The 15,105-nt window shown below is 39.5% G+C and overlaps 1 protein-coding gene across 2 annotated transcripts in view; it reads left to right on the forward strand.

Moving 5' to 3' along the window:
* The window catches only part of PHACTR1 (phosphatase and actin regulator 1), a 561,725-nt gene that overhangs the window by 18,371 nt on the left and 528,249 nt on the right, over nt 1-15,105 (forward strand). For both annotated transcript variants that reach the window (XM_012653162.1, XM_012653161.1), the window contains one exon: nt 7,994-8,140. In XM_012653162.1, coding sequence (XP_012508616.1) covers nt 7,994-8,140 — 147 coding nt within the window. The remainder of the gene's footprint in view (nt 1-7,993; nt 8,141-15,105) is intronic.

The raw sequence follows: 15,105 nt of genomic DNA on the forward strand, positions 1-15,105 counted from the left end.
TTTTAGTTGTCTGATTAATTTCTTTCTATTTTTAGTAGAGACGGGGTCTCGCTCTTGCTCAGGCTGGTTTCGAACCCCTGAGCTCAAACAATCCGCCCGCCTCGGCCTCCCAGAGTGCTAGGATTACAGGCGTGAGCCACTGCGCCCAGCCCATCATGACCTTTTACTCCTAAAACTTTAGAGTGCATTTCCTAAGAATAGGGATAATCTCTTTCGTAAACACAGCACATCTATCAACTGCAGTAAATTTAACATTGATATCTTAATATAATCTGCTCTTTGCATTTCAATTTTGCCAGTTGAGTCAACAACGTTCTTTATAGCACTTTTCTTCTCCGGGACAGGATCCAATCTAGGGCAAATTCAGTCTAAGGTTAGAGTCCAGTAGAGAGTCTATTCCAAGGTCAGGTCTCTTTTGCCTTCTTTAATCTGGAACATTTCCACACCCTTAATTTTTCTTTGATGTTCGTGAAATTGGCATTTGTGAAAAATCCAGTTCCTTTCCTCTTTTTAATAGACCATTCCTAATTTTGAGGTTGTCTGTCATTTTTTACGATTAGATTTGGGTCTAATTCAGCCTTCTTGGCTGAAATACTCCAAAGGTGATGTTATGTATTTCTCTAGGTATAATATCTGGAGTCACCCAATGTCCATCTGTCTCTCATTGGTGATGATAATTTTGATTACTCAGTCAAGGTGCTGTCCAATTTCTATTTTGAAACTAATAAGTATGTGTGGAGAAACTTTAAGACCATGGAAATATGCTGCTCATCATCAAAATTTCCTCCTAGGTTTAACATCCATTATCACTTGTTGCTTGATCTTCACTCTCATGGTTACAAAATGATGATTTTTCCAACTTCCATCAGTTCCTCCACCTTGATAAGTCAGCTCTCAGCATTCTACCATCAGCAAGAGCCCTTCCCTTTCCTTCGTTTATTTATTTATCCATTTTTAAACCAGTTTTTATCTATTTGCCCACTTATTATCAGGACTCATGAATAACTGTTTTTAATGGCTTATTATTCACTAGTGGACTTCATTGTTTTTTTGTGTGTGTTTAAATCGTCCTGATTTGGCCAATGCAAGCCCCTTCAAGTTGACTGCTGTGTTCTTGTGACACGTCTCCTTCATTCTGGTAAATGCTGCCTTAACAAGGCATAACAAGGCTTAACTGGGCATAATAAGAAGGCCATGATCATCATTCTTTCTTTATTCTTTACATACATTTCCAACCCACTTATCTGTTGTTTTGCTATTTTTATAGCAGCCCAGAATGCTATGAGCAGAATGTTTAAAAGATCATGGTTATCAGAAATAGATATGATGATAGCCTAAAAATAATGGTGAGACACACTAAAAAAAAAAAAAAACCAAAACTACAGAATTTTGGAATACTGGAATGTTGATATTTATAAAGATAGCCCATGTCATTAATACATTATTTTAATTAATTTAATTTTTCTGAATAGTGTGTTTTTAGAAATGTTAAGTACTTACCTTAAATGCAATAATTCGCAAACTGATTTGTGCATCTTAATAAGCTGGAAACTTTTTATAAATTAATTTTTAGTGGTATATAACATGTAGAGTGACATGCACAAATAATATTATTTCTATGAGATTCATACATGTTGTTTCTTATAGGAGTAGTTTGTTCTTTTTCCTTTTTATGTAGTATGACACTGTATGAAGATATTATAATTATTTTCATACATTTTCTTGTAGATAGCCATCTGAATTTTTCTCAGTTTGGGGCCATTATGAATAAATCTGCTATGGACATGCTTGTCCATGTCATAGGGTATATGTATGTTTTCCCATGTTTATGTAAACATACACAAAGTTTTCCAAAGTGATATTACAAGTTTATGTTCCCACCAGCAAGGTATGAATGCTCAATTCCTGCATATTCTCAGTAACACTTGGCATTGAGAGACTTTCAAATTTTAGCCAGACTGGTGGATGTGTAATGCTATCTCATTGATTTTTTTTGCTTTATAAATTTGAATTTACCTATAAGTAATGATGTTGAGCATCTTTTCATATGTTTATTTGGACATCTGGATAACCTCCGTTCAAGTCTTTTGTCTATTTTTTATTACAAAATTGAGTCAAGTTGTCTGTCTTATCATTATTGTTTAATGAGTTCTTTGTATATTCTGGTTGCAGTCGTTTGTCAAATATGTGTTAAAAATATCTTCTCTCAGTCTGCAGCTTGCCTTTCCACTTTTCTGGTGGTGTTTCTTTATTAAAAAGAGGGCATGTTGGTTAATTTCTACCAAGTTGTTGAATATATATATGAGCTGAAAGATGTTTACAGTAATTTCTTATCCTTTCAATGGTTTTAAGATCTACAGTGGTGGCCCCTATTTGATTCCTGATATTGGTGATTTGTATCTTCTTTCTGTTTTTATTAGTCTTGCCAGAGCTTAATTGATCGTATTGATTTTTTGAAAGAATGATCTTTTCGTTTCTTTTATTATTTCCTATTTTAAGTTTCACTGACTTCTCCTTTTATCTTTATTAATTTCTTCCTTCTTTTTGCTTTGGATCTATTTTTCTCTTCTTTTGTTAACTTCCTGAGTTAGGAACTTAGATTACTGATTTGAAATCTTTCCTTTTATATAAGTCAGCATTTAGTGCTATAAATGTCCCTACCAGCACTGTTTTAGCTGCATCCCACATATTTTGATATGTTACTTTTTTAATGGTATCTTGTAATAAACAGCAGCTCTTAATTTTAATGGCATCAACATGTCTACATTGTTTTATGGTTAGTGTTTTTTATGTCCTGTTTAAAAATCTTCACCAAGTTTACAAAAATATTCTCCTATGAAAAAATTTCTCTTAGAAATTTTATTTTTTACCTTTCGCAGTTAAGTTCATGGTCCACTTGGAACTGAATTTTGTGTAAGGTGTGAGGTGTAGGGATCAAGGTTTATTTTCTTCCACCATACAGAATCCATGTGACCAAGCACTATTTACTAGAAAGTCCATTCTCTCCCCACTATATTGCAGTGAGGCTCTTGTTACAGTCAAGTGACTGTTGACATATGAGACTATTTTTAGATTTTGCATTCTCTTCCATTGGTCTATTTATCTTACTCTGTTTTTGTATCCTCTACCTTTATAATATATCTTGACATCTTCTACTATAAATTTTCCAGCTTTATTCTTATTTTTCAAGATTGTGCTGGTTAGTCTTATTCCTTTGCATTTTCATATACATTTTGGAATCAGCTTGTCAAATTAAAAAAAAAAACACTGAGATTTTGATTGGAATTGCATTGAATCTATAGGTCAATTTGAAGAGACTGATGCCTTAACAATGTCATGGTCTTTTAATACATGAGCACGATCATGGTATTTTTGCCCCACTTTCCATTTATTTAGGTCTTTTTAATTTCTTTAAGCAATGTTTTATAGTTTTTATGTAGAGATCTTGCTCATATTTTGTTAAATCTATTCATAGGCATTTGATAGTTTTAATGCTATTATAAATGGCATTTTTTTTGAAATTTCATTTACTAATTTTGCTAGTATACAGAAACAAAATTGATGTTTTTTACTAATGTTATATCCAGAGATACTGTGAAAATCACTTATTGTTTCTAATAGTCTGAGGATTCCTATGGATCCTGTATGTACACAATCATAACATATATGACTAATAACAATTTTATTCTTGCTTTGTAATCATACATTTTTAAATTTCTTTTACCTGTCTCATTGCCCTGGCCAAGACCTCGAGTATAATGTTAAATAGAACTGGTGAGAGTGGACATAATGGGAATATTTTGAAAATCTAGGTACACAAGTCTCATCCTCTCAAATTCTGATTCAGTAGGTTCAAATTGGGGGCCTGGAAAAGCAACATTTTAACAGGTATTCCAAGTGATTCTTATGTAGGGGAGTCCTAGAAACACACTTTGATTAATACCTTTAAAGGACTAACTTTACTCACCAAAAAATTTTCCTAATGAGAATGGAATATTGCCTCCTTTCTTCCTCCCTTTCCTACCTCCATCCTCTTCCATGGCAGTGATGGAAGCATAAAGTGTTGATTTGAGCACCTTACTGGGCCACTTCTCTTTCTCTGGCTCTAGATCTAGATATAATATGCATAAAAGTGTCCACAGTGTTAAAATATTGACTGACTTTAGAAAAGAAAAAAAAAAATACCTTCTTCCCAAGCCAGCAGTCATATGCAGAAAAAAGCAACCGTGGAGGGGGGAAAAAACTATAATTGGAAGTTGCTGAGGTCACAATTGAATTCAATCCTTTCTTTACATGCATCCACATCCACACATGCACACATACAAACAATCATGTGGGTGTTACCACATGATGGAAACAGTATGAGGAGAACAAAATAGATTCTAAAAGATACAAAGTTATATAAAATAGACCGGAAAAATATGAAATCACCTGGTAGAAATGGATAGCCCATGTGGTTTCCCAATTATGATTAGGTACAAATCAAAGGAACAATATATTTTATCATAATAGATTAAGAGACAAAATATGCCATGGATATTTACAGAAAGGAGTAGAGATGTAAGAATAGATGCAAATAATTATAGAGTATTGGAACTACGCAGGGCCTTTAAGGTCATTTTATCTGACCTCTGCATTTTTATAGCTGAGGTGACTGAGACCCATACTGGTAGAGTGACTTGTCCAGTGTCACTTGGTGGGGTAGTGGGACTATTGGGAACAGCACCCACCAACCCTGATTCCCACCTTCAGGGCTCTTCCACTAATATCATTCAATCAATATCTATGATAAAAGGTCATGAACATGAAAGGAATTCCAGAGATTAAAGAATGTGGAAATATTGGGACAAACCTACAAAAATAAGTCCTTTCTATAGAATAAGAGGGAGATACATGAAAAAAGGATCTACTATGTAAGGATCTACAATGTAACTGTTAGAAAGAACTAAAGAAAGATGTGAGAAAAAAGAAGTAAAGTGAAAAGAGAATTGGAACAATTAGAAGAAAAGCAAAGAAGAAGAAAGTAAATTAGGGAAGCCAAGAAATGGAAGACAATAACCAGAAACGAAAATGTGATAAAAGAATTCAAGAACACGAAGATAGATGTAGTGTTTTTATGCCCATTTTTGTCAAAAGTGTATCTATCTAGAATTATTTTCATAATAAAGTAGTCTGTAATGAAATAATATGAAAAGGCATTTAAACTCCTTTGAAGAGGGATAAACCTTAAGTGGTAGCAACATGAAGTTCCTAATCCTCTAAAATGTTAAATGAATGAGAAACAAATCCAAAGAAGTACTGCTCTATATCAAGAACCATTATCATGTAAAATCAAAGACACACTGGGAAAGCCAAGGCTGTAAGTGTTCCTCCAAATGACTGTATCAGTTTTCTAGAGACATGGCTGATGAATGAAAATACAAGGTGTCAGGGAATTGCAAACATTACGAATAATCAAATAGGCTGTGTTAATTCAAAGGAGGTATAGTTTACATGCTATTTAGAACTGTGTATTTCCTTACTTTTTGCACTTCCTTAAGAATCTGAACCTAAACACTGTAATCATAATATTGAATGTAGCCTTAGTGATCTAAACCTGTTAACTTTCATAATTCACTTGATGAGCGAAAGGACCTCGTTGTGTCTCTTGGAACAGGAGGCATCCACCTGTAAACGACGTTTAACAGAGATAAATGGGACATAATTAGGCATATGTCATAGGAAAGAGAATTTTAAAGGTGACTAATCAACCAAATACATATACTTAGCAAATCAGTATACTAGCTAAGGGCACAGGATTTGAAATCAGGCAGACATGGATTTAGTCCCCAATTCAGCTACTCACGAGTTACGTAACCCTCGTTCACCTCTTTTCTCTATTCTCTTCTTCCTCCCTCTCTTCTTCTTCCCTTCCCTTTATTAAAAAATATCTCTTGAGCATTTACTATACACTGGATCTATGCCATGGGCTGGTGGACTAGTTACTTTACATTTCTGAGAGCAAACATGGAATGCTTACAGCAAAGAGACGTGTGCTGTGCCACATGAGCCAAGGTGTGGATGCGGAAATGGGCCAGACTCCTTGGCGTGATGGGAGGTAAATAGTGGGAGGTGAGGATGGAAAGACAGGACGAAGTCAGGTTGTGGAGGGCCCTGAATGCCAGGATAAGCATCTGAAATTAACACACCGAGAACTGGCTAGCAATTAGAAATCAAGCAATTAGGGAAATAGTCCAGCACAGGCAGGCCGAAGGATGGGATTATTTCAAGAAGGATAGATTACAAAGTATTTCAGAGAAGCCAGGAAAGAATTGGATTTGGCTGTTAGAAGGATGTTGTCTACCTTTACAATAACTTGGGTTGAGTGGTGAGGATAGACACCAGACTGGGATAAAAGAACAGGATGGGGAGTGAAAAATTGGAGCCTGAGGGGCCAAGAGTCCCACTGGCAGGTTAAACAGAATGGAAAGGAAATATTAATAGTATAGTAGAAATAAGAGGAAGCAGCAAGGCCAAGGGCAGATATATTTTTCCTAAAATGAATCGTTACTATGCATATGTGAAGGTAAGAGACCAACGTGGAGAGAAGATTCCAGGGTGAGAGAATACCAGCTGAGAGTGGACAGTTAGCACTGACAGCTGCAGGGCACAGGGAAGCCTGGCCCAGCCAGAGGCGCGCTTCCTCTGAGACTGAAGGGCCTGACTCCACACTGAGATTTCCTTTGTACCAGGGAGGGAAACAAGGTAAGATTTATCTGTGTACTCCAGGTGAGCACTGGAGAGTGGCTACATCAGGCCACAAAAAAGACTAAGTGACTACAGCTGCAGAAAGATAAACATAAAAGAGTTTAGCCCATCAATAGGTTCAGTAGGAGCATCAAACCATTCTGATTCATACCCTGGAAACCTTTCTATGTTCTTCTGCTATGGTACAGGGAGGGTTGCAGGTGGCTGCGCAGATGTTCAAAGACATGTGAAGTCCTCTCATCACCCTCCCTATGGAAACAATGGTGTGGGTTGTAGAGACACAGGTCAAATCCAAACACTATTCTTTGTGCTGTGAGTGACCAAATATAGAGGAAGTTGAAGGTTCGGATGAATGGGTATTTATGTAGAGATAAGCACATCCCACAAGTTAGTGCTTATAAAAGAGGGCCACTCAATTCTGTGTGAATATGCCTAGTCTCCATTCAAAATATCGACTCTAGAAACCTTACTGTCAAACTGCTCCCAAACTTGTAGACACTTTTCCTCCACCCCACCGCTGAGTCCTAAGGGGTTAGATAAGAGAGCTTCTGAGGATTGCAGATCTGATTCTACCTCTATTTGAGCTCCTGGTTGGGAGAAAGGGAGCAGAGGGCTACGCTGGGCTCAACGCCCTCATCCATGACCAGTGGGACCAGGGCTTGCACCCCGGGGGTGAAAACTCCAGGCAGGGATTGCCAGACCCGGGATGGCAGGCCCCGCGTGCTCGCACTAGAGAATCCTGCGGGCGAAAGAGACTGCTGTCGCGCGCACTTGGAAGAGCAGAGTAAGTGCGTTTGGCGGGAGAGGGCACAGTGCTGACTGGGCATCTTTGCTTGGGAGTCCTTCCTTTCGCATGAGCCTATCTGTGCCAAGGGCTGGAAACTGGGGCTGCAGGTGGGAGGCGGGTGTCGGTCAGGAGCACCGACCCGCCTGGCCCTGTGGTCGCAGAGGAGTTAGGGGGAGCCCCGGGCGCAAGCCAGGGATAGCCTGATCTCTGCTCCAGTCCACAAATCCTTAACGGATTTTCTTTCTCTCCCTTCACCCTTTTCTCTCCTTTGCTCTCTCTCTCTCTCTCTCTCTCCCTCTTTTTTTCCTTTTTCCCTCTCTTTTCCCCCTCCCTCCCCACCCCTTCCCCTTCCTCTCCCATCCCCCTCTCCCCTCCCCCTCTCCCTGTGTGGGAGCCTCTTCCTCTCCCTCCTCCCCTTTTCCGCCTCTCTCCCTCTCTCCCTCTCCTTCTCCCTCTCAGCTCGCCGGGCGACCCTGCTCCTGCCTCCCACATTAATGGCGGCATCTTCGGAGGACGATATAGACCGGCGGCCCATCAGAAGAGTCCGCTCCAAGAGCGACACGCCGTACCTCGCGGAGGCCAGGATCTCCTTCAACCTCGGGGCAGGTAAGGACGCCCGTCCGGCCGGCCTCGCTCCGCCGCCGCCCCCGCCCCTCGCGGCCCCTCCCGGCCCTGCCCTCCCCTCCCCGCCCCTGCCCGGCGCTCGCTCCTCTTTGTGTCGCCCGTGTGAGGACGGCGCGTGTGCGCGCGTGTGGGCGAGAGACGCGGAGGGGGAGGGCGGCGCGCGGGGCCCCGCATCCGCCCGGGTCACACGCGGGCTTCCCCCTCGGTGAGGACAAGAAAGTGCCGCCAGTGACAAGGATGCTGCCGGGAGCGCCCCGGAGCCGCGCGGCGTGCCGGTGCGCGGGCTGTGCGCGGGGGGCGGGGAGGCTCGTGGGTGAGGCTTGCGGCCAGGCTGCTACAGGGGGGAACTTGTTGGTGACAGCCAGACTCCGGGGACGTTGACGGGTGGACTCGGCCTCCGCCGCAGTGTCGGACCGGGGAGAGGGGGCGGGGCCGACGGCTGGAACGGAACCTCTTCCCTGCACCCAGCAGTTGGAAGGCGACCGTGGGAGCAGTCATCGCAGCGTGGGCTGCAGGGCGCGCGTTCGGGGATTTGATGCTGCCACTGGAACTGGTGCCCAAAGTGGCCCAGAGAGAACTGAGGGCAAAGGGTAACCGAGGTAGAGGAGGGAGGGAAAGAAGGAGGGACGGAGGAAGGAAGGAGCAAAAAGAGGACTGAGAGAATCAGTCAAAACTGCCTCAGTTGAATGCTCTCAGGGTTACCCAACCAAAAATAGCCCAGAGTCCACTGTTCCCTCTGCTGCTGCTGCTCCAAACTCAGCCCCCAGTGCCTTACTAGCGGTGCTCGCTATCGCTGGCAGGAAGTTGCTTGCCACTAACTTCATGGTGCTGCCCTTTCTGAATGACACCTAAGCCTCAGCCCTGGCTCCTGTCTCTTCTTCTGCAGGGTCTCTTACTATTGCGGCAACTCCAGTGCATAAAGAGCGAGGGCGTTTCCCTGAAGACTCTCTTTCAAAATAAGTTTAGAAAGCATACAATACGTTTTGCTGTAGGGACCTAGTCCCTTGAAAATGAGACCGAATCAAAGGAGGTGTGTGTGTGTGTGTGTGTGTGTGTGTGTGTGCATGTGTTGGAGCAAAGAGAATCTTCAAATGATGGCTATTTGACGGGTACTTTATGTCCTGTTGAAAAGTTTGAACAAGAGAGAAAACTCTGCATAGAGAAACAAGACACACTGGCTGAGCAACCATGTCTTTATGGCTGGAGGAATGATGACCGAATGTGCCAGAGTGGCCAAATGCCTTGGAGTGCAATTTTCCTGTCTTGGTGATTTGGGTTATTTTTTTTTTTAAAAAATATAACACGTATCCCATCATTTCTTAAATGTTTGCCTCTGGCTTGTGGGCTGAGGACAAAAGAGCTTTATCGAGGAAGTTTTGGCAGTTTTTGTGGCATGCTGGAGTAGTCCATGGTGCTCACTTTGGAACTGTTAATCCCTACCTGTATGTTCCAGATTCAGCATATATTTGTTAGGGGTTTTGCAAAGGACTGAGAAGAGTTTCTTTTAGGACCAAGATTGTTTTCCCACCTCAGTGATATTAGGAATTATTCTACTGACCCCTTTGCTAACAAACTTGACTGTGTATTCCCTTAGTGTCTGGCTTAGGATAGGAGGAAAAAGGTGAAAGAGCTGTTAGTAAAAGCTGTTTACTTTGTGCTAGTACTTTTATAACAAAACAGTAAAATAAAGTACCAAAAAGGAGTTTCAAGTTTCAGCTACTATTCAGTTACATTGAGCCACTTTGCCACTAGATTAGACCCAGTGACTTGCAATCTTTTATTCTAGTTAAATTGCTCTGGAGTCCAATTAAAAGATTGGCTCAGGCAGGACTTGTCTCCCTTTCATCTAGAAACAAGCAAGCCAGACAAGCAGCCAATATTTTCCATATGTCCCCTAAAGTACCCCTACATGCAAAGTGGCAAGAAAGACACCAGCAACAAAGAGAAATTCTGAGGAGAGGGTGTTGTTAAAGGAGGAAGGGCAGTCGTAGGGGGCTCTGCACTGCGGTCAGGGAGCTGTCCTTCCTCCGTGGTGCTGAAGCGAAGGACAGTGAGACAGAGACGTGACTGTAAGGTGGACAGCAGAGGGACTGGTGCTCATTCCCTCTCTGTGTTGGAACCCCCGGAAAAACGCAGAAGATGGGGCCACCAAAAACTTTTCTATTCCTGCGCACCTACATTCGCTGCCTATTTACTATGCCTCACACCTCTTGCTCCACTGCTCAAATCAGGCAGTTTTGCTCTAATTTTGCACCGACTGCTCACTCCCGGGGCTTTGTTTATTTTCCAGCTGGTTTCTGGTTGCTTTCCTAACAAAGTAAGACCTACTCACAGATGCGCCTTTCCCCCGCGTTTAAAAGTAATTGTAACCCCTGGTTTAAAAAGCAAACAGCCTTGTTTATCTCCTTGAGCAGCAAGTTGTAATTAAACTATTAGTGTCGTTATCAGTGTTGCTGAACAGAGAAGCACGCACACTCCCAATAAATTACATAATCTGAACACAGAGAGAATTCTGTGTATGTCTTAACAATTTATAAACAATTAAGCAAGAAAGCATTCCTCTGCCCTTTCTTCCCACTCCTCTCCCTCCCCAGTCACTTATTGCTTATTCTTTCCAGAGAAAGTTTTATTAGTTTAAACCATTTATGTTTAGTATTTGCTTTTCCACAACCACTTATTATATGGAAATCTATGTTTGATATTTTAGAGGTTTAGCAGAGCTTCAAGAAAATAAATATACATATATTCATTTTGCTTGGCTATCATAAAATCATTTTGGGTACCTACTCCCTTAAAATAATCTATCCAATTGTCAAGTAAAGTGGATTGGGCATTTTGAATACTAACTAAAGACTTAAACATTTCTTCAACTACACCCTATCTCTGACAGTAGACAGAACTTAATAGCATTTCAGAAATAACTCCACAGCTTGAGTGAAGGATATATTCCTTCACCTACAGTCCCAAGTCAGTCAAAGAATGGCACCAAAATGTGGATCTTTCGTCAATTTATGAAGATGCTAATTTCAAGGTTCAGCCTCCATAGAAAGAGTAGAGAACAGAAGTTTTCTGAACTCTGTCTTTTATGTTTCTGAAAGAGCCCCTTTTCTAGTTTTTAACTTCCTCTCAGCCTTTAATAGACACAGATATTGATAGATATTTGTTTGAAGATGGTAAAAATGCTAAAGAAAATTAAGTCAATGTATTTTCTGAAGGTTGTCCAGACACATCAAACATTTAAAGCATTTGAAGAGGTTTTCTCTTCCCTGAGAAATTCAAATATGCTAAAAGGACACGGTGTAACAGAAGAGTATGTTCACACTATCAGTAGCAAGTGTTTCTAATTGTATTCTCACTTAGTAATGAACATCACTGATATTTTGCTTGAAAAAACTTGCCTTGCCTCCTGAAGTCATTCATTCACTGCATTGAAGTCAGTGCAATGAAGAGTTGCAGCTCATCTGGCAGGTACTTTCTCATGGGCCAGTGTATTCTATGTACCTTTATATTGGCAATATGTAGAAGAGCATCTGATACATAGAAGATGCTGAAACTGAAAGGTTCTCCAAATTATAAACTAAAGTGAATGAAAGTGTTATAGTAAGTAGAATTAAGCACATCTAAAATTTCTTAAAGGGAGGTGAAAGAAAGGAGGTAAGTCATCTTGTTGGTTTAGGAGTGTTTATAATAAAACATAAATCCAATATTGGGCACTGTTGAGAATGAGTACTTTTCTAATCACAAGGGGGTTAACCTCTGTTGATATTTCAGAATTGCTTTGTATGGGAGAGATTTTAAATTAATGGCATGGTCAACCCCAGAATACTTAGCCTCTTTGGAAAGCTGAAATAGCTGTTTCTGGCTTCCACTGGTCTCTTCTACTTTTTCAGGCCTGGAGGATAAGGGCAATCGGAATTGGCTCTGATATCTACAAGGATGAACGAGTCTCAGGAGAATTCTTTTCTACCTTTCTTGAGAAGGAAGCTCTTTATCCTTCAGCTAAGTTAAGAAGGCCATGATATTGACAAATGGCAACTCAGATTGTGCTATTATCACTTAGTAAAGAGAACTGTCCCTGAGCAAATTGTGAATATTATTGTCATGCTAAACTGAGATAGTTTTCACCAGCTAAAGGTCTTAGTAAGCATCCTCCTTCATGCTTTCATTGAAGAATGCCAATATATCCCTCACAATATTTTTTGTTACTGATTTCAAATTGAAGGCAGACCATGTGGGTCTGACTTTTATTTGGTGGGCCCAAACTCTCCTTTTAAGTGTTGCTTCCCATACGTAGTAGCCAGAATTCAAATGTCTCACCTCATGGCTGATGGGGAGCCTCTAGTGTGGGGGTCTTCCCTCCTGTGTCATAGTTAAAGCTAGCTAACCTGATAATCTCATAATGCCATGCATTAAGGTGGTATTTATGAAGATCGACCCACATAATATAAAGTATATTAAAATGGTACAGGAAAGTAAGTTCAGTTGGCCTTCTGTATTCATGGGTTCTACATCTGTGGATTCAAAATATTCAAAGAAAAAAATTAATAGTTACATCTGTACTGAACATGTACACACTTTTTTTCATGCCATTATTCCCTAAACAATGCAGTATAACAACTATTGACACAGCGTTCACATTGTATTAGGTATTATAAGTACTCTAAAGATGATTTGAAATATACAGAAGGATGTGCATAGGTTATCTGCATTTTATGTAAAGGACTTAAGCATTCATGGACTTTGGTGTCTGCAGGGCATCTTGGAACCAGTCCCCCATGGATACCAAGGGACCACTGCAATTAACATTATGAGTAAATGGGAAGCCCTTTCACATAAATATTTAATTTGGCTGTTTACCATGTCATTGTCTCAACAACAATTCATACATTTATGAGACAACTGGAACACAAAATCTACGCTGGGTGATTAAATTTTCTTAGAATCTTTGGTCTAAGTATTATTAATTTTTTAAAACATGTAAGTATTGTATTTATGATTATCTTATGGATAAATGGTAAATTACTTCTTTGGTTTGTCCATATATATCCATATAATTTGATTACATAAAAGCCCACAAAGGTGTGTTTTACGTGAAAAATGTGAGGCAAGAGTCAGAAGAATTTGATTCTAATGCATCATTCTCCTAAGAACATGGGCAAGTCATTTAACCTTTTGGGGCTTTATGCACTCAGCTCTAAGATGAGAGATTTAGATTTAAAATCTCTGAAGTCCCACCCAATCTAAAAATAACTGGTACTTCTAACTCTAGCTGTATTATGGGATACATACTATACTACTGATTTTATACATAGTCTTATTTATGATATAAAACACACAAAATAGCATAATTACAATAAGAAGTAAAGTATTTGATCACAGCAAAGTTATAGAAATATGTTGAGTTAGAAGAAGAATAAATATATATTATATAGGCACACTTATATGTAACATATCAATTAAAATATTTCTAATTTGAATATTAAGAAATTAGAGTCTTACCAGAGTTGATGTTCTATAGATATTTGTTGTATGATTAAATAATATATTGGAGAAATCTTAGCAATAATGGGAGAGTGAGAAAACTAAATACTAATCTAGTTCCTAATTGGCATTTCAAGTCTTTTAACTTATTCTTGCTTATAATTAAATGAGTGTGTAAAATCTATAATTTCCCTTTACCCTTTCAAATTACCAGGGAAGGTAAACATGTAGGCAGACCAGCTAAGTGGCAGGATTTAACCAAGCTGCAAAGTATCCCTTTGGAATTCAGAGATAGAATAATCCTGACTTCTAAACACTGACCTGGCCATGAACTACAAAGAACTTTTTTCCTTTTTCTTCACAGGCATATAAATTGACAGGAGTCATAAACTACTGGTCATAATAAATGCAGCAGATGCACATTAATACATTTTCACACATATTGTAATACTAAAGCAAAAAAATTTTAAAGTTACTTATGGAGTTACTCTTTGATGTATGCAACTTCTATTCATGATCATTCTTTAGTGTACAAGTAAAAGACTCAAAATTCAAGTGGGAACAGAAGATAATTTACACAACTGACTTTTTTTCTCCTTGAGTTAATGAAATGAAAAAGGGGACATACGTTACAGCCAGGGTGCTATGTTATATAAACAAAAGAGGGCCTGAAAGAACAATTGCTATAACATTTTCTTTATTGTAGGGTATGAAAGACACTCTAGCATTTTCATATTTTGTTTCATCACTCTTCCCACCTACTTTGGTAGGTGCTGAAGTGGATTTGATTTCAGGGGGTGGGAGAAAGTGGGCCCTCTTGACATTTTAATTGCTTTAACTTACAAGTATTCAATATAATGAAGGATAGTTAAATAAAAGACAAAATCAATTTTATGACCTTTTTGAATGATGATGGATTCACATAACTTTCTACACAAGTTGCAGAAGGACAACAGGAATACTCTCACGCTGGTAGCTGATTAACATTTATGAATGTAAATACTGAGTAAAAGCCTGCAGGTTTTCTATTGATCTCTTCCGCCACATTTGTATACATCAAACTAACTATTCAGCACCAGAATCTTTGACAGTATATGCTTGGACTGTAACTGTAGACACAAGGATTTAATTTATATCTTGGTTTTGAAACTATTCTGAACTTTATCAATGTGCTCATTTGCCGTTTATAGATATGGAAAGTCCATTATGAGTTGTATCTCCAACAGCCAAATCACAAGTTGGTTTAATGTTAAATTATGGCGTGGTCAAAGGTACAGAAAGGGCTGTGTTATTCTTGAGTTTCTCCCTTATTCCGCTTGGGCAGTTTTTGGCGTTTTTTTTTTTTTTTTCGTAGGGGGGTAGCTGAGAAGAAATACTAATGTAATAATATTCATTCAACAAAAATATTGAGCAGTTAACTATGTAGCAGACCATTTTTAGACATGGGATACATTAGTGATCAAAAT

This window comes from Propithecus coquereli, unplaced genomic scaffold, assembly GCF_000956105.1.
Source record: "Propithecus coquereli isolate 6110/MARCELLA unplaced genomic scaffold, Pcoq_1.0 Scaffold416, whole genome shotgun sequence".
NCBI classification, from domain to species: Eukaryota; Metazoa; Chordata; class Mammalia; order Primates; family Indriidae; genus Propithecus; species Propithecus coquereli.